The sequence below is a fragment of the Mytilus trossulus genome, chromosome 7 (assembly GCF_036588685.1).
Source record: "Mytilus trossulus isolate FHL-02 chromosome 7, PNRI_Mtr1.1.1.hap1, whole genome shotgun sequence".
Classification (NCBI taxonomy): Eukaryota; Metazoa; Mollusca; class Bivalvia; order Mytilida; family Mytilidae; genus Mytilus; species Mytilus trossulus.
This window is the reverse complement of record NC_086379.1, coordinates 47,671,474-47,698,940: the sequence shown is the minus strand read 5'-3', so window position 1 is coordinate 47,698,940 and position 27,467 is coordinate 47,671,474. Positions and strand designations below refer to the sequence as shown.

General features: G+C 31.5%; 2 protein-coding genes across 2 annotated transcripts in view; both read right to left on the bottom strand.

Annotated features, from left to right (window-relative positions):
* The window catches only part of LOC134725185 (atrial natriuretic peptide-converting enzyme-like), a 74,954-nt gene extending 67,515 nt beyond the window's left edge, over positions 1-7,439 (bottom strand). The window contains exon 1 of the mRNA XM_063588805.1: positions 7,333-7,439. Coding sequence (XP_063444875.1) covers positions 7,333-7,362 — 30 coding nt within the window. The 5' untranslated portion in view covers positions 7,363-7,439. The remainder of the gene's footprint in view (positions 1-7,332) is intronic.
* A 4,689-nt stretch (positions 7,440-12,128) lies between these two features.
* LOC134727081 (uncharacterized) lies at positions 12,129-22,486 on the bottom strand. Its single transcript, XM_063591470.1, has 5 exons — positions 21,888-22,486; positions 21,263-21,293; positions 13,780-14,069; positions 13,238-13,265; positions 12,129-12,644 (listed from the first exon to the last, which is right to left on the bottom strand). The coding sequence occupies exons 1-5, from the start codon at positions 22,386-22,388 to the stop codon at positions 12,325-12,327; spliced, it is 1,170 nt and encodes a 389-aa protein (XP_063447540.1). The 5' UTR covers positions 22,389-22,486; the 3' UTR covers positions 12,129-12,324.
* Positions 22,487-27,467: the final 4,981 nt, after the last annotated feature.

The window sequence follows — 27,467 nt, the reverse complement described above, 5'->3', positions numbered from 1 at the left end:
CCAATGGAAGTTGGTTCATAATAGTAACAGTTTTGAAGACTTGATAACTTTTGTAGGACACTAGACTAGATACCACATGTTAATTAAGATAGTCGGTAAGATACTTTTAAATTCGTTACATAGTGCTTGTGACCTAATAGCGGGAATGTTGGTAAGTAGGCGGGGCCGTCGAACACATTTATTCAACTAGATACCCCGATAATGATTATGGCCAAGTTTGGTTAAAGTTGACCACGTAGTTTCAGAGGAGAAGTCTTAACAATGGCTGATCCATAACTTTTTGTAAGGGGGACCCGCTGACAGATGATGTCTTTAATATTTTGATATGAACGTTTTACTTTAAAGCCATATTATACACCCAAATTGTATTCTGATACAAAGATGTTACTGTCATGTTGATGACTTATCCGTTCGTGTAAAGGCCTACCTATACTAGGCAACGTTATATAGATATCGGAAAATGTGTAGTGAGTGCCAGTGAGACAACTCTCCATCCAAATAAAAATTTATAAACGTAAAACATTATGGTCAGATACTGATGTATATTACTGAGTTAGGTGCTACCTAGCTAGTGTTTTCCATGAGATAATTCGTTACCTACCAGATGATTTATAAGTTGTGATACGGAAAGACATATGGAATTCACGGTACAAAATTACGGAAAATCGTCTGGTCTTCATGATGATTGACAAAAAATCTAAATGGAAAGGAAATCTGAAAATTTTATTCGCCGCTTGAATTTTTTTCAGTGTCTAAGTGGTTAAAGAGATACATCGAACTTTCTTACCGTTTATGCTCAATTCGGAGGCATGCTTATTTTATAACATGTACATATGACATCATATTGATAACACGTGAACTTATGGCATTTTCGAACAAAATGGTTCAAATCATATCAACCTATAATTTATTATAATGCATTTATCTTTAGAAATTACATAATATGAGAAAGAACAGTTACTGACTACAATGCTTATTTTTAATCCCTGTGTTCAGATATATATATTTCTCTAATTCTATTGAAATTTATCCCTTTTCGAACCCATTGTATAAAAAAATTTAATCAACGTGGGGTTGCTGGTGATCTCAGAAGATCATTGGATGATTTTAAGGGTCATGACCTTTTTAGCTAACTGGATGAACCAAAATATGATAACAGGTGTTAATGAAATTGACAACTTCGTGCAATGTGAAAGGCACTCGAAGGGGATTTTCGGTAAACAAAAAAGAAAATGTCTTTTTAATCATTAGAGAAACAGATTCTTACATAGTTACTCGTGGATTATCGGATTTATCCAATCTCGATAGTTAAATTATAAATTTTAAAGTACTCGCCGAGGCGGCTCGAACTTAAAAATTGATAATTTAACTATCTCGATTGGATAAATCCGATAATCCACTGGTATCAATGTAAGAATCTATATATATACTGTCTATTATCATAACCCAATTGTCCTTTTTTAATAGTTTATGCAACGTCTTCTTTAAATTATCGAGTAAATTTGTTTATATAATTATGAGTATTCAATCTTAGTTAGCAGTTATTCTAAAGGACTCTATTTTGTGAAAATAAAAGATCGTTTCATACTAGAAAATATCATTAATAACAATAAACAGACCGAGAATACGAAACAAATCGAATTTAAGATGAACTGTATGCACTGTACTCCAGAGAGAGAAGCAGAGCATGCGCAAAATGAATGATTGTCAGGTTGAATAGCAAGAACAACAACGTCATTACTACATTGGGAGTTCGATGTATGAATTAACACAATACGACTATAGAGGTTAAATGTAGCTCAACTAATTTGATTTAATGTCTTGTTTCCTTTTTCGCGCATAAAACTAGTATTTAAAGTTTCCTCGAAGCTGTTATTGAAAATTTGCAATTATTGTCGCGCGGGAATTGAAAATATATCTTAATTAATCGGACACAAATTTGAAACTAACACTGCAAACAAAATAAGTAAATATTTAAAAAATATGGCATGCTGTTATCAAAATTTAACAGGTACATGTAGTAAATGTCATACATGTACGAGAATAGACAAGCCGGCCAGATCTTGTGCTAGTTTCGATTTCGGACTAACTCAGACTTTCTTTGGCTTTGTTTCAATCTTTTTAAATTCTAGCGTGTATATGATGTGTTATATTATCGTTCAATATCTGCACTGTATTAATTACATTTGTATAAATTTACGTTCAATAAGACCTAGTAACCTTTCCCCCTAAATATTACTCTTATATATATCATTTTATTCTGGTATCACCTAAGTTAGACGAAGGTATATACAGAAAAACACATTAGTTACATTACATTGCATATAAGTACATTTATATGAATTACTTTTGCCAGTCAAATATAATCGGAAGTTCAAACAAATATCTTTTTCTTTCGTAAGAGAATATTTGTCTTGATGCTTTTAGACTATCATAGCCAAACGGGAAATGAATAATAAGTTTTTACCAATTTTAAGCAAAACGCACTACAAAGTAGCACGCGGTAAATACATCATTCCTCAAGGTCGTCTGCAATTACCGGAAATTGGAACATGCTAAGTTACTCACTTGCGACGGTTCCGTAAATGATAAAATCTCTGAGTGCTTTCCATAAAATAAAGTTTCCTTCTAAAGTTGATTTAATAATAGTGATTTGTCTACGACAAACGTGCTTGTGACACATAATATTTCATTTTCTCAATTTTCTTTCACCTGATTGGGCAATTAGAGCAAAGACATGTTTAACTTTTGAAATATTTTGTTTTCAATAGTATTGTGAAAACAAGTTCAACGCACTTTACTGACCTAATTAATAAATGATTTTTGTATTTGTAAATGTCCTACTTGTAAAATTGCTATAATTTGATAGTGATTATTGCAAGAAAGAAAGATAGAAATCTAGAATGCGTATACATTAAACCGCTAGCTTCCGTTTTTTGACTGACTATTTGTTTCATCTTCTGTAGCAGGGACCACTTACTTTTCAATATGGAAGACCACGATGATGTATAATAAGTCATTTGTATATATTGTAATAGTTTATGTAATATTTTTTTTAATTTAATTATGAGTATGTTCCTGGCAATTTAGAGACCTTTTTTCACAGGAATACTCCATTGGCGCTTGGACAGTGAAGAAAATTATAACAGGCAATCTTTTATATTTATACTTAAGAACACATATATTTGTTGTTAAACACAAACTTATAAGTCACCTCAGTCAACGCAAAACATTATCGATGAGAGACAATTCTGTTCTTCGTGTTCTTGAAGATTGTTTGTTTCATGTTCTACTAAATTAACTTCATAGTGCTACATTATATTTGAATAGTTGGTATGCACATCTCTAGCTTCCAGATTCATATTCATACATTTGCTTTACTGACTCTGTCAATTAATTAATGAAGTCTCCCTCCCACAGAAAAGTTAAAGACGGCCCGTAGCAACATTAAACATTTGAGCGGTATTCATGGTTACCGTAGTATTTCCCAACAATTTCAGAGGACGTACTTTGTGACATGAAAATTTTATGTGAGTGCTCTCCATTGTTTCAGAATCTGCATTTTACGAACATAAATAGCTAAAAATAACTTGCATTTGATATCGACTATAAAATTCAAGTTTACTATGCACAGCAGTCACCGATATCTCTATAGTATATTAGTGACTGCTATGGATAGTATACTTGTAATTGATATAGTAATAAATAGCGAATACCAGTTATTTCTAGTACATTTGTATATGTAAGTCCATTGCATACATAAACACGTAAATTCAATTAAAAAAGAAGAAAAAAAATAACGAATTTTTGAAAGAAGGATGGAAGTCGAAAAACATTTTTCTGTCCACAAGTAACTATAAAGAGAGTCGTGTAAAGGGGGTTGGGGGTACGTAAGAACGCGAAATAAAATTTCCATTTAAGGATGAACGAACAATTGAAAATGAATGTCTTGCACGTTGATTTTTTACCGATTTCACGAAACACGGTGAATAACGAACCTCTTTCACGTCTGCACGTGACATTAAAGCAGCAAAACACGTTGCACGAAAAGAAAAAAAACCAATGTTTAACCTTCTTTAAACAATTTCTGGTTATAAAAACTACAACATCCATACTAAATGGCAATCATACTATATCTATTTTTTTTCTTTTTATAATACCAGTAGAACCGAATGTTTCAAATCACTGAGATATCTTTGATAAACGATATTGACAAAGACGTCATCGAACTGACTAAATTAAATGCTTGAATACTTGAAATGACCTTCCTTTACATAACAACAAAGGACGAGAATATAGACTTGATCTAGCAAGTGACAGCTGGAACAACTCTTTTGATTGATTAAGTTGAGAAAGAAAATGGTGAATGTGTCAAAGCGACAACAACCCTACCATAGAGCAGACAAGAGCCGAAGGCCACCAATGGGTCTTCCATGTAGCGAGAAACTCCAGCACCCTTATGCGTGCTGCACCTTGCCCCTTAAAAATATGTATACTAGTACAGAGATAATGGACGTCATACTAAACTCCGAATTATACACAAGAAACTAAAATTAAAAATAAAAAATCATACAAGACTAACAAAGGCCAAAGACTCCTGACTTGGGACAGGCACAAACTGCAGAAACTACTGCTCATATACATATACCTATACGCATAGACATATTGCATTTACAGTTAACAGTGCTTTTAAAAATACAATTGGAAGTCTATATTCTATAATAATGTTATAAGATACCCGATTATCGAGATTGGTTCCACAGGCCTTTGTTTGTGGAGTGGATCCCCCATTTTTTGGTATTTGTGTGTTTATATTTTATTTGAAAAAAAACACAAACGCCTGCGTTTGGTACCTGAATGGTTCGTTTGACATCCGCGCTTTGCGAACAAGGATTATTGCAATATGATCACAAAACTTAAGGATCACATAGTCGTCAAAACAAGAAGTGAAACGGAGCGCTGTCAGATAAGAGTTTTGAAATTGTCAGTATCATATAGATAAACTCGTCTCATGTTTAATCAGATTAAGGTTACATAAATTTATATTGTCAGATATGTTTTATAGTTATACACAAACAACATCAAATCGACCCCTCTATAACGCTTTTAAAATATAAAACAAATGAAGATATATGCATTGAAAATTTACCAATTTTTTAACCAGAATAATTCAGTTCTTCCCCGTTATCGTTCCTTTTAAACTATGGATAACCAATTTTACTATCAGATAATAGTCTTTCAACATAATTTTAGGATATAGAATGAAGCTAAAACCTCAGTGTGTACATACAATAACACGTAATACTGCACTATGATTTTATTTTGAAATACCCTTAAGGGAAGGTGTTTCTTTGTTTTTAACTTTTAAAGTATATATCTGATCTTACAAATATGCGATTTTCTACTGATAATATAAATCATGCATATTTGTATTTCTTGTAAAAATAAATTGAACTGAAGAAAAAACTGCAGATAATTATAAGTGGCAATGCATTTGAGCTAGGAATGATGTAATCGAAATGAAATCAATTTTGACGAAACGACAGCGATCTTTTGGTTGCTTGCTTGCGTGATTGTTTTTGTAACCCGAATTTGAATTCATTTGCTTCGTATAACAGTTAGTGTTCCCGGTCAAACCAAACAATAGTTGTCGTTAGTTTCGCATTTTAATTAGATAACATATTATATGAGATTAGAGATAGTCGTAGTTTAATTATATCTCATGTTATATTGGTAACAATTTATTTTGTTTAGAAGTCGTAATCGTACAAAAGTCTTACCAGTTTTTTTGTGTAAAAAATGCCGAAATTTTGGAAATATATAATCGAAGATACAAGGTAAGATTTTTAGCCTTGCGACATTCCATCAACGAATCCCTTCAAAAGTTGCTGCAAAAATTATTTTAAAATAAAAAGTCAAATTAGCTATGGCCCTCAAAAGGGGTATCTAATTTAGAATTTGAGTTTATATCGGATGTTCTACATGATCCAGCACAGACAATTGGATTCTACCTACTCGGCATAGATCTCTCTGCCAAACGTGAAAACAAAAGGTATACAATGCAATTGTAAACTCCCAGTCACCTTTGTGTTCGTTTCAACAAAATTACAGTTTGCATGTTCAATGTTAAAACTTAATGGCATTTTCAAAACAATTACCATAAAATTACGGATACATTTTCCATATCATAAAATTTTGCAAAAACATAACTTGGAGTGAATGAGTTTAAATAACATTAGCGAACGCATATATATTAAATCTAAAATAACACTTTTTGAAATGTTTTGAAATGCTAAAGTTATGATTATAGGCACTTAGTCTAGCTTGAAACTTACCTGGATTTGCACTAACAATCTGGATTTTAGTGATTTATTATGCCTTGAGTGTTATTGTTTGTATGTTTTAAATACAAAATATTGTAAAAATTTAAACATCAGTTAAACAGGGTTTCCTTCGCCAAATTTGCTTAAACTTCCACATTCGTTACTCAGTGAGAATAACATCACATCCTAAAAGTAGCGAAGCTCGCAAACTGACAAAACTGCCCAACCCCATATTCCGGCATAGCAATTTCTGAGATTTGCTTTGGGAATCCAAAACAAAATTAAGAGAATCAAAATGGAAAAAAATACCTAGAACGATTAGGATTCTGAGGAAGTTTCAATTGATTTTTATAAGAGGTTAATGAAGGGGCAATGGGGTGTACTGTTCTGATACATATATGTAAAAGGGTGTTTAAGGCCATTTCAATTGACAGTCAGAATGCGAAATCGAATTGTATATGGATTTGCTTACTCTTTTATAATACTATTATTACATTTTAAAACTTTTATGTACATGGCTTGTATCTATCGTTATTTTTTTTTTTATAAATTTTCTTGCAAACGTACGATTTTATATGTTTTCATAATTCAAAGGAACTTTTATAGTGTTTCCTTCCCTAAATGATACATGTATGAGATCGTGTAACCGCCAATTGCTGAAAAGTCACGCGTTTAGTCTCACTAGGGCAAGTCAAGTGTAAAAGCAAAGGAAAAATTTCCGATAACGATTTTGCAATTTTAAAAATTAGAAGATGTGGTATGATTGCCACTGAGACAATTCTCCACCAGTGACCAAATGACAGAAAAAAATCAAAAGTAAAGGTCACCGTACGGCCTTCATAGTCGGATATAAATTTAATGCCCCTAAATAGCAAAAGTAAAACATAAATATAAAAATATGTGATATGAGTGACAGTGAATACGGAGCCTTGTTGTAATGTTTACAACATACTGATACACGAAATATAAATTCTGAGGTAAATGAATAAATAAATAAAAAGATACATACCTTTTTCTTCTGATCAGTTTCATTCTCCATTTTATAACTTTTATATACAATGTCTTTTATGGAGTAGTTTAAAGTAATCTTTAAATTTGTAAATATAGTATTGTGTGTATTAAAGCAAAAATTTATTTTGAAGTAAGTCATCGGAGTGTGTCGACATTAAATGAAAATACGATATTTGAATACACTCCGTGAATGAAACCTGTATTGATCAAGTTGACTTGAGCCAAATGAACTACATTGTACTTGTATGATAGTCGCATAAAATTCCATTATATTTCAACAATGCGGGGCCTGATTAAGGGGGGGGGGGGGGGGGGTAGTCTTGTGACGATTTACTTCACGAGTTGATTTTTTTTTTGTAAATCACGATTCACAGAAAACAAATTTTCATGATCACGAAAATATAAAGAATAAAACTATAGAAAAACGGATCACGATAGCAAAAATGCGCCGATAATGAAGAACGAAAATAAGACAACTCTTTACAAGAGTTCAAAGGATGGGGATGAATGCAAATATTGTACAGACCTATAAACAACCGTTCGGCCTTCAACAACGAGAAAATCGCAAACCATATAGTTGGCTATAAAAGGCATCGACGTGAAAACCATATGACAACAATGTACTGTAATACTGTTCAAGGGCTGCATAGCCAGTCAAGGTAGTTAAAAACTTCCATTTGTTGCTGTGCAATACCCATACAGCGCATGAATGAATATTAAGTACAAGCTACATTGTACATGTATTTTATTACGCATACGTATAACTCTCATACACTTTTAAATACCTGCACGGTATTCTTTTTATGTGAAATTTTATCATATCAATAATGCATACCTTTAAAAGTAAGCCATCTCAAATGTAAGGAAAGTTTTAACGTAGACAATATAAGTACTCATTTTTAGTACATATACTTTTTAGTCGTTCCACTATCTATAAATGTATAACTCTGCTGAGCTCACTTGACAAAAAACTTCTTATTGTGACTAGCAACTTGTATTTTACGATATCAATATGAAGACAACCTGATAATCGGGACACATACCACTAACACCGTTGAATAATCATTCTCAAAAATGGTTTTTGATTGTCCTTTCGGTATCGTTTGCCTCGTTCTGTAAATCATACTACAAGTAATCAATATGAGTCTAAATTGAAAGCTCCATGTTGAAAGCCGTACTTTGAGTTAAAATTGTTTACTTTAAAACATCGTGACTTGAAGCTAGAGTTATCATATTGACTCATACCATATCTTCTGATGTATATCTTTAATAGTAATGCGTTTTCACTGTTTAAAATTTAGCTTTAAGGAGAAATTACACCCCGTAATTGTTAAACATATTTTTCACATGAAATCAAATTCGACAATATGGGATACAAAGTCCTTTTATTTGTCTGGGATGCTTGATTCACATCCTCTTCGTGTCCTTTGTTTATGTTGGGCTAATAAACCGATATGATTCAAGGGAGCGGTAACTAGCATTTAGAAATCCGTAAAATTTCAAACTAAAATCAAAAGTGAACCTCAAACATGGCTACCAATGAATTCGCATCAAATGCAGACGGCAAAAGCTTATTAAAATTCTCTAATAGAATGAAATTGATCAAGACGTAAAACTCTCGTTTAAAAAAGAATGTTTTAATTCAAAATTTCAATTATAGGCACAATTCTGTTTTAATTATTTGCGATAATTGAATATATAACCAGAAAGGAATTTGACATGTTTGAAGTTTCTAGAATTAGTCACATGCATAAAGACAGCCCAAGTAAAAGAAGCAACATCACTACAAACCTAATAGTATGTACTTTTAACAATAGTACTGTAATGCTTAAATTTATATTAATTGTTGATTGTATTTAAATTGTATTGCATCTTCATAAATCATAATTAATGACTATGTGTTGTTAAATTTTTTAATGTAATTATTATTGTATTAGGAGACTCAGAGCCTTATTAAAAATTGGTGTAATGCAAATGAGTTACTCTCTAAATACAGATATTATTATTACTATAATTTTTCTACAGAATACAACCACGTATACGAGTAATTAGTAAGAAGTCGACCGCAAAAAAAACCCCAAAAAGAAAAACATAATGCAAGGAAAACACGATTGGTCCTCAGTAGTACATTTATTATTATTGCATGTAAACTGAATGTTAGAGTGGTTGCGCTTTTAGATATCGAGTGAATATTTTTTTCTGCTTTGTATTTTTTCTAATCTGCGCACTTTCTGTAAATTAGTGGTCTCGTTCGTATCGGACGCATGAAATTATTAACGTGTTGGTGTTTTCTCTTTTTTTTTTGTTGGAAAATTGTATGATACAACGTTAACATTTCTTTTATCAGTATCTTTTAGATACGTTGTTCTTATATAATTTCACTATCGTAAGCGCGAAATTTAAACGGTGATCTTCTGTGTAATTTACATTAAGACAGAATTGAAAATGAATGTTTACAACATAATAAACTTTAAATCGAGCTAACAATGGAACAAACTTTGATTGACCTTATGAAGCAGTGGATTTTTAATTCGAGTAGATATCTTTGACCTTTTCACACCATAAAATGAAACCCATTTGATTCCATATAAAGGTTTAAATCCTTTTAACATGTTTAATATACCATATAGGTTTATCCAACATCTTCGTTCATTCAGATTATTGAGATAAATTACCGATAAAAGATAGATTATAATCTACAACGGAACATAAAGATGGCGAGATATCGTATACCTTTTGTATTATAGTGTTGACTATAGTAAATATGTACTTAATGGACACATTTATATACATGTAGGTAACCAACATAATTTTGTGATAATTTATTCAAGGGAACGAACATTTTAATTCAAAGGGGAAAAAGGGGTTCTGATTCCCTAATTGATAATAAAAATAATCTGTTCAAGCAGAGGACAAACACAAAATCTATGAATCAAAGGTTTATATCATATCATACAGTGTGGCATACTGAACAAAATATTTTGATTGATATCGTTGAAAAACTAAATAAAAGTGTTCGCTTTTGCGAGATTTTTTTTCGTACAAAGAAAAAAAACCCAGCATTACCCAACCTTGAAGTAAAACGGTTTCTCTCTAGCTTCATGTATAAGCAAATTTCGGATTGTATTTTTGGGTAAAAACTGTTTGTGTTGCACTGTCAAGGTTAAAATGTTGTTGAAATGTTCTAGAGATTATTTAAAACAGGCCATCAATCTATAATTATTTCTATAAAATATTTAATTAATTGGCAAACTTATGCACTATTCAGCGTTAGACATTTTGTTCAAAACGACAATTGTTTATTATTATATTTAAATGACAGTTTTCCTAGAAATATTTGGTATCTGTAATTCAATGTACGTGTAGATGTACCTGTCCCAAGTCAGGAGCCTGTGTTTCATTGATTGTCGATTGCTGCTATGTTACATATATTATTTGTTTTTCATTTGAATTTGCTTTTTTTACATTTGTCATTTAGGGGTCTTTTATAGCTGACTATGTGTTTTTTTGCTAATTGTTGAAAGCGGATGGGTGACCTATGCTTGTTAATTTCTGTGTCATTTGGTGTCTTGTAAGGAGATGTCATATTGGCAAACATACCACATCTTTTTATAATATCCTCACTTCAAATATGATTTGAATGTTGTAATCTCCTTTCACATATATTTTTGATTATGCAAAAACTGCTAAACTCAATAACAAAATATGGAAATGACATGCAGCTATTAAATTATCATTACTTCTGGCATGGATAGTTGATTTGCAATTTATCGATTTGATTCTATTTAAAATAATACTAGTATTACAATTGTTTCCCTTTGCTATTTGTAAACTGATTGGCATGGGCAGAAGTCAATATTGTCCAGTAAAACCAAACCATCATAAGCTGATAGTGATATGTATGTAATTTTTATTGTTGTAAAGCATAACAAATACAGCTTATTATAAACAATATACAGTATTATTGTCTCAATCCTATAGATACGAGAAGATGTTGTATGCGTGCAGTTTTAACTGTTGGTTCTCATCCCACAAACATGTCAAGGTATTATATTATTTTGATAGAAATATTATTTTCATAAACAATTGTTGCAATCTCACAACTACTAAACGTAAACTACAAGTATCAGTACATATTTATAAACTATAAATGGGCCAAACGTATCATTGATGCAAAAGGACGCTTTATTGCTGCAAAAAAAAGGAGTTGAAAATATTCATAACATTTTTATGGAAAGTTATAAAGTTGAAAAAATATAAAATGGTAAAATAATTTGAAAGAATATCAATGCATTTAACGTTCAAAGGCAAAACACTAAAAAAAAATTCGAAACTTAATTAATTTATAAACTTTTAAACATCTATTCATGAAAAAAATATCGGCAATGCATCAGTTTAAAGTTTAGAAACGTTTGAATTCCTTATATAAGGAAACCAAGAAAACATTGTTAATTTTAAGGCAATACAATTAAGTTGTACATGGACAACTTAAGCATTCAATACACAATTCTTTGAATTGAATTTGAGATCTGAAAATCAAACTAACAAATGACTGTATACAATTGTACGTCAGAAATAACTATTTAAACAACTTTACTATTATTTTCAAATTTTACCCAACACCATCAGACTGTCTGTTATTATAAACAGATATAAGGAAAATGATATACATATCAACCTAATATAAAAATAAGTTAGTCTTCTGATTTGCAAATGTTCAAGAAATAAACAAAAATGTTCACTGTGACAAGCGGTATGATGAAAGCTTATTTCTTACACATACTTTAAGTGAAAATGTATATTGTATATAAGTAATAATTTACTATTAAAAAATGCGAATAATTCCAGTTTTTGTGATGACTTGCTCAAGACAAAATAACAACAAAATAAGCATACTACATTATACTTGAATAAATTTACAAAACTAACACTCTTCAGAATGTCAAAGGTGACATAAAGTAACAAAAGTTCAATACTATTTAAAAGTTATTTATGTTATATTAGCAAGATTAGCATCTGCGAGCTTTTTTGATAAGTCAAGTAAATATCTGATTCCACCTGCGTTTACTCGTTCAAGTGCGAGCATCAAACTATGGATAGTTTTAACCTTTGACTTTCTCTTCCATTTCATCACAATATCTTCAACCAAACCAGGCAAATCTTTCGGAAAACCAAATAAACTCTGCTCAACCTCTGTGAAGGTTAATCCAAGTTCTATTCCCAGCTGCAGTGGACAATTTCCTATTTGGTTTGACAACTCCTTTAAATGGTGATCACTTGGAATGGCTTGGAGATTGAAGTCTGCTATTTCTAGTGCAATAAATATAAATTTAAAGAGCTACACAAATAAGTTATTTTCCAGTGTTATGATAAACTGTGTTATTTTCAATTGTGACTCTACTTTGAAGCGTATTTATACACACACAAACAAGGGAAAAAAAGAAACCAAGCCGACATCCAACTTTAGCAAAAAGCTTTACTGAATGATAACAAAAATGAAATATGAATCGATATGAATTCGGATAATCACATTATTACCTAAGTCCTAGTAGGCATTGTTTAAGAATACAAAATAATTTTGAAAAAAAAAATGTCGCAAAGGCGTCAACATTTGGTTCAATGACGCCATGCAATCCAATCCTTGTTTGGTAAAATTGTTAAACTATAAGAATAATACAAACGAAAATGACGATACACAATCTTAAACTATTAGAATATCAAAAAAAAGTTTTGGGTCATAAACATTAAATAACAAAACAAGGTTGTAGTCAAATTTTAAATATTGAAAATATTGATGAATTATCCTTGTTAATCTATAATCAGCACTTTAATCTCATATGAAAAAAAAAATTGTTATTGTCTTAATCAAATTATATGTTTTCTCCCAAAAATGTAATACTTACCGAACAACGTCGTGTTTTCTCTGAATACCTAAAACAACGAAATAGTTTAAAATATAGAAAAGACATTTAATATATCAGCACACAAGGCAAAATATTCCAAAAATGAAAAAGGAAGATGCTCAACAAAACAGAAATTGTTTCTATACAAATTTGTGCATCTATAGATGCTGTTTCTAGCTACAACTATTTGCACCAACTGACAAAGTTCCTGACTTTTGAACATATGTAAGTTTAACAACAAACTTTCAGTTATCTGCAGATATTTTATTTCACTTTGCACTATACTGTATTGGAATAACAGAAATTAATCGAAGAATGTGATATAAAGATAAATTCAGAAAAGAACTGTTTTCAGAAATAAATACATATCACTTTGGTTCTCAACGAAGACGACTTTATTTTTTCGACTTACGATAAACTATAATAAAAACATTATGATAATCATAGAAAAAAAAATTCAAATCATTGCAATATGTTTTAATATTCAAGCATTATTTCAAACGAAATTCTATTTTACAGATATTATCAAACTTGTTCTGTACCTGACATATAAGATGACTACCCAGATTTACTGCTCTCATGGCATCAGTTAGATCTTGCAAGGTATGTTTTTCCAGTTTTGACAACTTAGTCTTTCTCCATTGTTTCAGTGCCATCGACATTATGCCATCAGAACTGTGACCAGCATACATATACTCAGTACTTTCCCAATCTTTTTTATTCATTCCCAAATTAATGAAAAACTCTTCAAATGACTTGATTCCAATTTTGCCTCCTAATCTAACAAGGTGTTTATCACTTGGTTCTATCGCCAATTCATTGCTTGTCAGCCCTTAAAAGTAAATTGTTCAAAAATGTATATGTTATAAAAGATCGAAGCATTATCATCACCAGCATTGAAAAAAAAAGATGTCAACAGAAAATAAAACTGATAACTTATATTTAAAAATATTATATAAAGGATAAATTAGCATTTTAAGTGGTAAACCATATAATTTGATTGTTGCTATGTAACTAGAATGTTCAATGATTGCAAATAATTTAAAAGTACAATATTAAAATAGTCTTGTACCTAAACGTTAAAGAAAAAAAAAGAGACATAGCAGTATTTCATAAAATACAGTTTTTGCCATCCCTCCCATTGTTAAGACAAGTTTCCAATAATCAATTTTCCTAGTTCATGCTCGTTTGCGGTAGATTAAGATGCGCAAAATTTGCCTGTATTACTTGTCCATGCATATGGTATTATACTTCGACCAGTGTCTATGATTTTGCGTTACATTTTGATTTAGAATTTAGATATTATTCGTGGTTAAAAATGATACAGTTATTTAATATGTATCTATGCAATAGATCAAAACATATTCCCGAGGTATGAAGATCAGCTCATTGTTCTATTGCCCTCAGCCGTTGGCTTCGGGCGATATAACAATGATCTGATATACATACCGAGGGAAAGATATTTTGATCTATTGCACTGTTTTACATTCAATAACTATTAATTACCTAATACATACCGAGTCAGTTCTAACAATTTCTTCGAAATAAAACACATGACAGTAACAACTATATTTAATAATAACTAGAACACACCCGTGATATCGCGGGTCCGATCTAGGACTGAATTCAAGTATATAACTATGAATGAATGAATGATCTTTATTCTCATAAACCAAATACATAGTTACAGAGAAGATATTACAATAATATATATAACATATATAAGATATAGCATGTGTGAAATACAAAATTAATATGATAAATATTTACACAAATGATAAATAAACATATAGTTGTATTAACCAGGAGGATAGACTTTCACAGAAATAGATTTAATAAATCTACAAAGTTTCTCAAGTTCAACAATATTTTGGGTTGAACATACTTGTTTGAATTTGATAACATTTATATTTTTAATACAATAATGAGGTAAGTATTTGCATCTTTCATCTTTGAAATAATTACAAGACATGATATAATGGTATTCATCACCAATGTCAGCTGAGCCACAAAGGTGACACAATCTTTCAGATCTTGGTATGTTGCGCCACCTTCCCGTCTCAATGGGCAAACGGTTATTCCCACATCTAAATTTACATAAGGTTATTAATAAATTAAATGGTAAAACTGATAAATAGTGTTCAAATTTAAAAACATTTTTGTACAATCTATAACACAGCCCCTTGGGCGAAGTGTTCATTTCTGTTGACCATTCTTGAATGAACTGATCTCTTAATCTTTGCTGAACACTCAATACAACCCAACGTTTCTCAAATAAGTTGTGACTTTGCCATATATTTGACATTCCACAGTCATCAAAAATTTTCTTTATATATAATATCCATTTACTATCATAACCATAGTTATTAAAATTTACATATAACAGCTTATATAATAAACATGATAGTTTGCTCTCTTTTCCTTCTTGTAAACGACACCAGAAATTAATCATACGTGACTTGACGGTAACAGAAATGGGACATCTTCCCAATTCCCCATAGACCATAAAATTGGGGGTCGAATTTTTTAACCTCAATATATGTTTGCAAAAACGCAAATGAACTCTCTCAAGAATATCTAAATTTTCGAATCCCCATATCTCACACCCATAAGTTAGTATAGGAACAATAGCCTTATCAAACATATCGAGTTGGCACTCGATCGACAAGTTATTTAATCTGGATTTTTTTATCACAGCATACATTGCTTTAATCGCCTGGTCACGAAGATATTTTCTGGTGGAAAGAAATGAGCCACTTCTAGAAAATACAATACCAAGATATTTATAACTACTGACTATCTCAATTTCATTTCCATCTATATTAAATAATAAGTTTCTAGGTATTCTACCTTTTGAGAATATCATAATTTTCGTTTTATTTATATTAATTTTCAATTTCCATTGTTTGCAATACTCTGAAAATTTGTCCAACATACATTGTAAATCATGGCTAGATTCAGAAAGTAGTATTGTATCATCAGCATACAATAACAGAAAAAATTTAAAATATACAAAAAGTTCATTTTCAATATCTTTTGTTACAGACTCACTGTATTCCTTCAATATTAGAGTTTTCTAAAAAATTCTTGTAAATCATTTAGATACAGGGAGAAAAGCAAAGGAGAAAGGTTTTCCCCTTGTCTAACTCCTGTTTCACAAGCAAAAATATCAGAAACTTCTGAATTATGAACAATTTTAGATTTGACATCATCATACATATTTTTAATAATTCTTAGAAATTTTCCGTTCACATGGTTTAATATCAGTTTAAAAAATAATGAGTTTCGATGGATAAAATCAAAAGATTTTTCGAAGTCGACAAATACACAAAATAATTTCTTCTTTTTCACCCGCAATAATTCAAATAAAGCATGTAATGAAAAAACATGATCTGTTGTGGAATAACCTTGCCGGAAACCTGCTTGGTTTTCGTTTAAGATGTTATAATTTTCAATAAAATCCCCAAGTCTGTCGTTAAGAATTGAAGTGAAAACTTTCCCAAGGCAAGACAAAAGTGTAATCGGTCTATAATTTTTGGCGTCTAATTTACTCCCCTTGTTTTTGAAAATAGGTATTACATTTCCAATAAGCCAAGCCTCAGGCAAAATTCCCGTATCAAATACAATATTAAATAAATATACATAAATATCAACCATACAATCAAGAGAAGAAGCAATATATTCATTAATTACTTGGTCTTCACCCGGTGATTTATTATTTTTAGCTTTTTTTACAGCTTTCAAAATTTCCTCCCGGGTTATTGGACAATTCAAATTTTCATTTACTGTATCAGAATTTACATCGTTTTCTATCAAAAACTCATTTTCGAACTTATTTTTGTTTAAGTCCTTGAAAAAATCAAATAAATTTTGCAGTGAAATATTGCTTTTCTCTCTTTTTCTACCTCTATTGAACAATTTCCAAAATTCTTTGGGATTTTTTGTTTTCAATCCCTTCATCTTTTTACTCATTTCAGTATTATGATTCTTGATATTAACATCCATAACTTTTTTATAATGCAATTCACTTTGTCTAAGTCGTTCTTTAAAAATGTTCGACCCATAATGTTTGTATAACCTCTGAGATTTTCTAAATTCTCGTTGCGCTTTTTTACAATCTTTATTGTACCAGTCTTTACTAAACTGGTTCTTTGAGCACTTAAACATAGTTTTATTAAATGTCGAAGTTCCGAATGTTGCCTTGGCAGATTCGGTTAAAGTATCACAAATATCAGTAACAATGTTATTCATATCATATTTAGTAACATTATTTACATCATTTACATATGCAGACAATCTATTACATATATCATCAACCTTATTTCTATCTATATTGTTCTTATACTCATTACATTTTTCATTTTTCCATTTATTTACTCTTTCGTCACCACAACAAAGTGGTTCTGTTAACAATTTGTCTTGTATGTCATTATTTGTATACAATTGAAGAGACAAAGGAGAGTGTACATCTGAAAATAGTTTACAAAAATTTAACACTTCAAGTTTACAAATGTAGTATAAAAAATGAGTAGAACTCAAAGCATAGTCAATAACGCTAGAATTTCTACTAGTTGGACTACCTGTTTTGTTTTCTTCCAGTCTACCGTTAAGAATAAACATTCTGTTATTTTTACAAAAATCAATAAATTTTCTTCCATACCCATTTACTACAGTATCTATACTATTTCTCAGTCTTGGTATACCAAGTTCATCTAAAACATCAACATCACTTAATTCATTATAATCTGTGAAATTATTTTCAAAAGAACTATCTTTATCAATATTATAAAAATCAGACAAATTTCCCGTGCGACTATTAAAATCACCAAGCATAGTAATATAGTTTGTTTTACTACAAAAATTTTGTAATTCAAATTCAATTTCAGTAAATGCATCTTCTGATGTATATGAAGTATTTATCGGTGGGATATATATAATTCCAAAAATAACATCTTTTGATAAATCTAAAACTTTTTTGTCTATACTAAACCAAAGTACAAATTGGCAGTCTGACTGAATATATTTAATATACTTGTCTAAGTATTTTTTAAAACCCAAAGCAATACCACCAGATTTGTGATTTGCTAGCTTCTTTCTGTTTTTATAATGAAAAATGAAATTATCACAATCTATTTCGTCTACATCATCTAGTTTTGTTTCTGTTAAACATACAATATCATGGTTATCTAATAATGACTTAAATTCAGGATACAAAAGTTTTGTTTTTATACCACATACATTTAATGAAAGGATTTCAATAGTTTTGTTGTGAACATCAATACATGTATCTTTATTTACAGGTAATGAACAAGAGTGAAGGTCGCTAGTTTGTTTACACTGGTCATTTCTAACGGTACTTTTCAATCCTCCACGGTATTCCTAGTTCTGTCCTTTTCGGGGTCCTCTACGGGGTTGTGAAAATTTCGACTGGTTGAATTCTCTCGGTCGAGCTCCTTGTTCGTTGTATTGGTGGCGTGAACGTGTCTGTCTATCGTTAGTGTCCATTTCTTTAGTGGTGTCTTTTGGTGTAAATTCGTTCCCTTCAATAAATAAGTGGTCCCTCTTGAAGAAAGCTTTTTTCCTTTGACGACGTGCCTCTTGAAAGTGGGGCCACAGTGCCTTCCTACGGTCGTTTATCTCCTTCGGAAACTGTTCGTTTATGCCGTATTTTGTGTCTTTTAATTCTCTAGCTGCTTTCCGTACGAGTTCTCGTTGCTTGAAATTTACAAATCTACATACTATAGGTTTAGTAACAAATTTAATAGAACCGTCAGGATTTTTTCCGGTGAATTTTTTACCGAAACGATGAGCTCGATGAAATTTCGGTAATGATTCCATTTTTAATTCCACTGTCATAAAATTTTCGATAATTTTCTCTGTTTCCTCCGACTGTTCAGACTCGTCATACATTGGGATACCCGTAAAAATCAAATTCTCCCTCATCGACCTAGTTTGGAGATCTAGTTGTCTTTCGTTGAGATCTTCGAAATCTGTTCGTAGTTTATCAATAGTTTTGGTTGCTTCTTCGTTTTCAGAGCGGATCTCTGTCAGGTTTTTTTTTACTTCTCGGACATCCTTTTTGTTATTTTCGAATTCTGCATTGATAAAGTTCAAACCTTTTTCAACCTCGTCGACTCGTTTATTGATACTCTCGATACCTTTAACCATACTGTTTACCGTTTTATCAAATTTGTTAAGTTTTTCGGTAAGTTTGTCAATGTTTGATATTTTCTCACATATCATGTCTACTTTTTGGGTTAAAAGATCAATTTTCCCTCCGTTATCTATGAAAGCTGGGTTCATATTCGAGTGCATCATTGGCTGCATGTAAGTATTTTGAGGGGTACCAGGAAAAAATCCTAGGGTTGATGGTGTTGGCGAGGTTTGCAAGAAGTTTGGATTCTGAATGTTATGGAATTGCTGATAATTTCTATTATGTTCGACCATTGGAGATTCGTGAACAGGAGTACTTTGTATCGACATGTTTGACACAGGTTTAATTGGATTGTCAGTAGATTTAAGATTCTTACTTTTGTTTACACTTTTGGTTACACTATTACTATCAGTGTGAGTACTATTCGATTTCCTTTTATTTGGTTTCTCACCACTTGTGTTCTGTCCGTTTGATTTATTCCTTTTCCTTTTTGGTTTATCACTTTTCTTTGGATTCATAAAGACTGTCTATTTATTTTCCACCAGAATGAATTAAATGTTTTTGTCAAAACCACATATAAACACATCATAATCCATTTTCAAATTCAAAATTTGAGGAGCGAAAAAATAGTCGACATTTTATTTCACACATGCGCATATACCTATGCGCAAGACTTATTTTTGTATTAGTATTGTCATCTGATAAAGTCGTGCCGATTATAAGATAGTTATCACAGTTTTCTCTGCTTTCAAATCTTTCTGTTTGAACCCGTCTAACTGGAACTTATCAATTATTGGTAATATTAATTATTTGGAAAACAAAAGGTCCTGGGGTGGAGTATTTTTTTAATCAACAGCATTGTCCTATATTAGTTATAAATAAAGTTGAATTCTTTGATTCGCTGTTTTACGTCATGCCCGCTAATCTTATAAAGTCTTACTGATTAAAATACTACGATAGGTAACAATTTGACAATTTAGTAGTGTCAACCCTGTGATTATGACCCGTGTATATAGCATATCCTGAATACACCGTTTGGTGGTGCGCCTGTCAAATGCAGAACGTACAGATAAGGTAATAGGTAACAGATGAATATACTATTGGTATCGGTATCGGACTCGACCCGGAACTTCTTAATTATTGGCAATATTAATTACGTGGAAAACAAAAGGGCCTGGAGTGGTGTAATTTTTTATCTACACCTTTGTACTATATTAGTTATATATACAGTTGAATTCTTTGATTCGCCGTTTTTACGTGATGACGGCTGACAAATTGGACCTCGTAATTTTAGTATTATAGATGTGTAAGGAGCATTCATGTACAACCAACACTTTCAAAAGTCAATAAAACGAGCATGAAATCAGAGTAATTTAAATAACAAGATATCATTAAAGTCAACATTTTAAATCTTTCAACGTCGAACACATTTCTTTCTTGGAGAACCTGTCGAAGTCATTGAATAATATGTGCTTTTGGTAACAGTTCTCTCTGAGAACATTCGCCGACATGTTTATCACATTGTTTTGTATTTCTAGCGTCCTTAATCTCAAGTATTAGTAAATCATTCAAGTCTTCATCATCAACATTTGCAAACCGTGGCAGTTATTTGCAGACGATCAAAACAATAACTCAAGAACGTTTAAAAGACCCAATTCGATTGGACAACATAAATACCTTCCAACTAATCAGATATCAGAATAAGAGGTTTTAACAGGTCGGTACAATGTACAGCACACATGTGCAATAGAACGAGCATTTCCAGTGCAATAGACCATGGTACAAAAAATGGCAGAAAAATAGCAAATAATATAGAAATATTAATAAAACACCAAATTACTCTTAATTAGGTAATAATTTGTTATATTTACCATCACATCCATGCACACACATCTTTTGGGTCTGAAATATGGCAAAGAAGTAAAAAACAAATAACAATGAAAGGGTATGTATTTACTGAAAATTTGTTTGTTATGTGATTCGCAATATATTTTGTTTACCTAATTGATCATACAGTCTATATGTTGAAGTATACATCACATTCGCCTTTTCTTTTAGAGTAAAAAAGTTTGGTTCTTTTCTTTTAAGGAGTAATCATCTAGCAATACCAAATCAAAACACTTTTGATTATCTTATTATTTCTGCATTATTTTTATGTATTGAATATCACTATCAGGAAATTGTTTACCCAAGTGAAATTCACATTAGGAAAAGTAAAAACCTTGAATTTGATAATTGATATATGGCAAATATTGGCTGACGTTAAGTATTATTCAATACTTGCTGATATTTGTAACGTGCATATTTGAAGTCAGTAACTAAACTAATCGTCTGATGATTGTTTATACATTTCAATTCGCATGTCAATCACCGCAGTTTAAAGTAAAACCACCAACGCTATGGGCACACAGTGGAGTCAACTTTAACTTTGTTTAAGGATTTTGAATTCACCTGCATGTGGAATGATATGTTTCTGTTTTAACAATATTTGCCTACCTTGTCAAAAACCCAGTATCGAATATATCTTGTGTCATGCTCTCTTCCCTGGTCACATTTCCAGCTGTCAATTTTAAAGGCGTCCTTGGAAGGAGTGAAGCAAATATTGCTTCCACATGGAATGCCTACTTCTATGGTGTATAGGTCTACTACCTTTGTTGGTGTTATTTTCCTACCGAAACTTTTACAATGGAACAGGAGGGAAGATTCAATATTCCTTGTTAGACATTCTTGTACGCTTGCAGCGATATCCTGTGATATAGATAATAAAGAAGTCTGGTTAACCAGACATACAATAACACGATTGTCTTCTATCCATATTCTGAGTTCATTGTCCTCACTAACATTCAACACTGAAGCTTTGTGATACAGACATGGTTTTTGAAACTCGTATTTTAGCGGCCACGCGTTAATTGCTGTGCCGATTATTTTGTAAGCCAGTGTAGTAGGGATAGAATGACGGGCTAAGGTATATCTTAAATAGATCATTCTATTATCCATACAGTCAACTAAATAAAAGTTCGATGGTCTAGTTGCCTTGATTGTGCATGGTACAATGTACACGTCAGAGTGAGAAGAATTTTGTTCAGCTCCCTTTGGAATTACTGTGGATTCATTATTATTCGTTGGATACTAATTTTCGTGGATTTCGTGGGTATAGGTGAACCACGAAATTAAATGTTCAACGAATAACATATTTTCTATAGGTGTGTTTGCAGACTTTGCCAAAACCACGGAATTCAATTTCAACGAACATGTAATTTTTCCTCTATCCACGAAAATTGGTACCCACGAAAATAAATGAATCCACAGTATCAGAATATCTAAATGTATTAGGAGCTGTATAACAAATTCCTTAATGGTATCATCAGGCATATATCGATGAACTGGGTCTTGTTGCCAAAGCTTAATAAGGTCTTTCTTGTAGATTTTCCCTGTCATCGTCATTGTTTGCAGAATTGATGTGAGGCACTGGTCTGCCGGAAAGAACATTTCATCTGTTATGAATGACCTCAATATGTGTACCAATGCCGGGGGATGCACGATGATGTGCTTGTCTAACCCAGGGAGGTTGTAGTACATCAATTTACCAAGGGAGTGCTGCACCAAAAGAAAGTATTCTAACTGAGATTCATTCAAAGCCAGATCGTCATTAAGCATGTTTACATTTTGTAGGTCTTCCCTTGTTACGATGTTTATATTTTTCGTTCACATGTTTGATAACTGTAAGTCTAAGGGAACCCATTGCATTGGTCGACGCTGTCCCCATGACAATTGTTTCATTGCAAACATTACGACTTGATCTGTCATGAGTTGGATTTCAGCGTCATTTTCATCTATTTCTGTTATAAAATAAACCGCATCCAGAAATATGTGATCATGATATCATGTTTGGAAAACATATCTATAACATCTCTGGTGAAATTTTCTTTCATCGTTCCGATATCATCCTAAAAGAAAAATATTGTTTTCTGTCATAGACGATGATAATTGTTAAACGTTCAACGTCAATCAAGGGTCTAAATATTGAAAGAGCTTTTCAGATCATGAAAGAGTTTGCCAATTAGTTATTCATAGACTATTTATTAAATACTTTGGGTTTAAGCAGACGTGCCTCGCATATATAAATATTTAAATATATGAGCTTCAGATGATGTTTCACATCATACCAGTATATGATGTTTATTTACCTTGCACAGGTCCCTGTGTGTAGCAGCAAACATAATCATTGGCATACAGTCTTCGGTGTCTTCAGTGTATGTCAAAATAGAATCAACCCAATGTTTAAGTACGGCTGAAAAATGAAAACAATTATAAACATGAAAAACAATATCAATGGTTCCTTTATGTGATGTTGAATATAAATGTTGCAAGTCATAATGTCTCGACTTAACCATACAACCATTTTCCTCTGCTCCGAGAAAATACGTTGATGAAAAGGATGAATTTAAAAAACATAGCTATCATGCTTCAAGGATAGTTAGTTAGGTTTCAGATAAAACTATCGGTATGATGATCAAATCAGCTAAAGATTTCTGTAGTATTGTTTCAACTGATTTTTATAGATCGTTCTTATGTTGTACTGTTTTACCACTGTCCCAGGTTAGAGGGGGGATCCCGCTAACATGTTTAACCCCGCCATATCATTTATGCCCAGCGACATTTTCGGAAAGGCTTTTGGATAAAGGAACTTAATGTACATCATCCAAACGGCATAAATAAGAAATACGATCAGTTTTTTTTTCACTCATTTTTACTGTTAATATACACAGTCACGTATATTGAATTACAGTGTTCTGTTTATATTATGATATTAAGGATTTTAGATTAAAACCAATCGACCAAAACTTACTAGTATTATTACTTATCTATTTTAACACCTATTGTTAAAACTTTTGACACTGAAGAAGGCCATTTGTTGAGCCGAAATATTTGTCAACACGATTTAATAACAACCTTTTCGAATAATAACATCATATATCAGTACCGTTTACAAATTTTTAGACTAATATATATATTATGTTTGTGGCACAACATCCTGTCCACAAGTTAACAATTTTTTTTTTCTGTGACGTATTAAATTTATAATAAGATCCATTTTGTTACAACCTGTGATCAATTTTATTTGGCAATCGCCAATGGCAGTCAGCAGGGTTAAAGAACATCAGTTGTTCGACCTTTTAGTCAAATGCGTTTTGTTTAAATATACTTTTTCACTCTTTTGGTCTTTTGGAAAATGTTGTTTGTGCTGTTTTTAGACCCTTCTACAACGAAATTTGTTTGACATGTATAAAAATTGCGGTTTTTATCCAACGCAGTCATAGGTTTGAACGTAGTTTTCGATTTAGACTCGTTTATATTTTTTGTTTGGGCATGTATCATATTTTCCCTCCGGTTTATATGATCCGTTCATCCTATATATTGACTCTTAAAATTCAAGAGTTAATCTAAAAATGAGGGTACTTTCTCTTAAAATGAGGGTGCTTTTTATATGGCCTTCCAAATACCGTTTCGATCCCTAACATCACTGAAGAGACATTTATTGTCGAAATCCGGATATGGTGTACTAAAGAAATATTGACACCGAATGTTTGTGGCACAACATCCTGTCCACAAGTTAACAATTTTTTTTTTCTGTGACGTATTAAATTTATAATAAGATCCATTTTGTTACAACCTGTGATCAATTTTATTTGGCAATCGCCAATGGCAGTCAGCAGGGTTAAAGAACATCAGTTGTTCGACCTGTTAGTCAAATGCGTTTTGTTTAAATATACTTTTTCACTCTTTTGGTCTTTTGGAAAATGTTGTTTGTGCTGTTTTTAGACCCTTCTACAACGAAATTTGTTTGACATGCACACGTATAAAAATTGCGGTTTTTATCCAACGCAGTCATAGGTTTGAACGTAGTTTTCGATTTAGACTCGTTTATATTTTTTGTTTGGGCATGTATCATATTTTCCCTCCGGTTTATATGATCCGTTCATCCTATATATTGACTCTTAAAATTCAAGAGTTAATCTAAAAATGAGGGTACTTTCTCTAAAAATGAGGGTGCTTTTTATATGGCCTTCCAAATACCGTTTCGATCCCTAACATCACTGAAGAGACATTTATTGTCGAAATCCGGATATGGTGTACTAAAGAAATATTGACACCAAATGTTTGTGGCACAACATCCTGTCCACAAGTTAACAATTTTTTTTTCTGTGACGTATTAAATTTATAATAAGATCCATTTTGTTACAACCTGTGATCAATTTTATTTGGCAATCGCCAATGGCAGTCAGCAGGGTTAAAGAACATCAGTTGTTCGACCTGTTAGTCAAATGCGTTTTGTTTAAATATACTTTTTCACTCTTTTGGTCTTTTGGAAAATGTTGTTTGTGCTGTTTTTAGACCCTTCTACAACGAAATTTGTTTGACATGCACACGTATAAAAATTGCGGTTTTTATCCAACGCAGTCATAGGTTTGAACGTAGTTTTCGATTTAGACTCGTTTATATATATATATATATATATATATATATATATATGTCGTGTACAAGTTGCGATTTTGTACAGGTTATAACATGTACAAAAATATTGTACATGTTATAACTTGTATAATGCAAAAATACAAGTTATAACATGTACAAAAGTACCTCGTACATGTTATAACCTGTACAAAATATTCCTAAAAAATGGTTTTAACTTGTACAAAATCGAAAAATAAGGATATGTTTCTATTATCGTAACAGACGTTATTAACCTCAATAATATTTTCATAACTTTTTTATGATTCCTTCATGTTAGTGTATTTTGTCCTTTTTTGATATAGTTAATGGCCAGGGGTCGGTATTACGAAGCATTCCTAAGACCTGTCATAAAATATATCTTAGGACATATCTTATGATATATCTTAGAACATGTCTTATGATCCTGTTATTTCTATCTATGGTCATTTGTTTATTTGATGAATTATAATTATGAGTGCCCACTTTGAGGGCAATAGTAAAATACATTCATTCTAGTTGACACTAAAAGACATAAGAGGATAGCCAGGACAGATGTGTCTACAAATAAAATTGGGAATGCAAATGGGGTATGTGTCTAAAAGATAACAACCCGCCTATGAAGCAGACAACATCCAAAGGCCACAAAAACATGTTTTCAAAGTAGAGGATATATATTTAAAACATCAAAATGACATTCGCCTCATGCAATGATCTTATAGTTTATAAAAAAAATGAGTTATAAATTTACATAAGTGACACGCTGAAGGCCAAAATTGTTTGAGTAGATCCAAAGACATTGATAATGAAGCGTGGTCCAATAAAAACTATTTCAGCTCTCTCTTGCTTTTACAGAGTAAGCATAAAAGACATTGTTTAAGTCTTTGCATGCTATACAACGAGAGGGAGGAATATTTCCCAAAATTATTAGGCATTGTTCTTAAATTTTTGGGAAGAATTTAGTTACTAGAACTAGTATTTAATGTAATTGTCATTTAGGAAATGCAAGCTTATAGTAAATAGTGTCACACTTATTTAAGCCATGATGGACTGCATAAAACATACAATTACATGAAAACACATTTTGCCAATATAAGTCATGAAACAAATATTCCTGAAACTCTGGATCATTCTCCTCTACGGAAAAAGACACCTTCTGGCCTTTTTATGTTGTTCTTTATGCATTGGTGAATTTAAATTTATATTTTACTTCATTAAGATTTATCTTAAATTTTGTACAAGTTAAAACCGTTTTTAAGCAATATTTTGTACAGGTTATAACATGTATGAGGTACTTTTGTACATGTTATAACTTGTATTTTTGCATTATACAAGTTATAACATATACAACTTTTTTGTACATGTTATAACCTGTACAAAATCGCAACTTGTACACGACATATATATATATATATCATTTCCATTAGTACATCTAGTATATTTCTCATGTTTTGTTTTAAACTTACATGCAGCTGTAACCCCCTCCGGATATTCTCCAAGCTGAGTATGTAAACCAAATCGACCATCAAACATCAATGAAAATGTGCCACTGTGTTGTATGAAAAGCTGATGAGTCATATCATA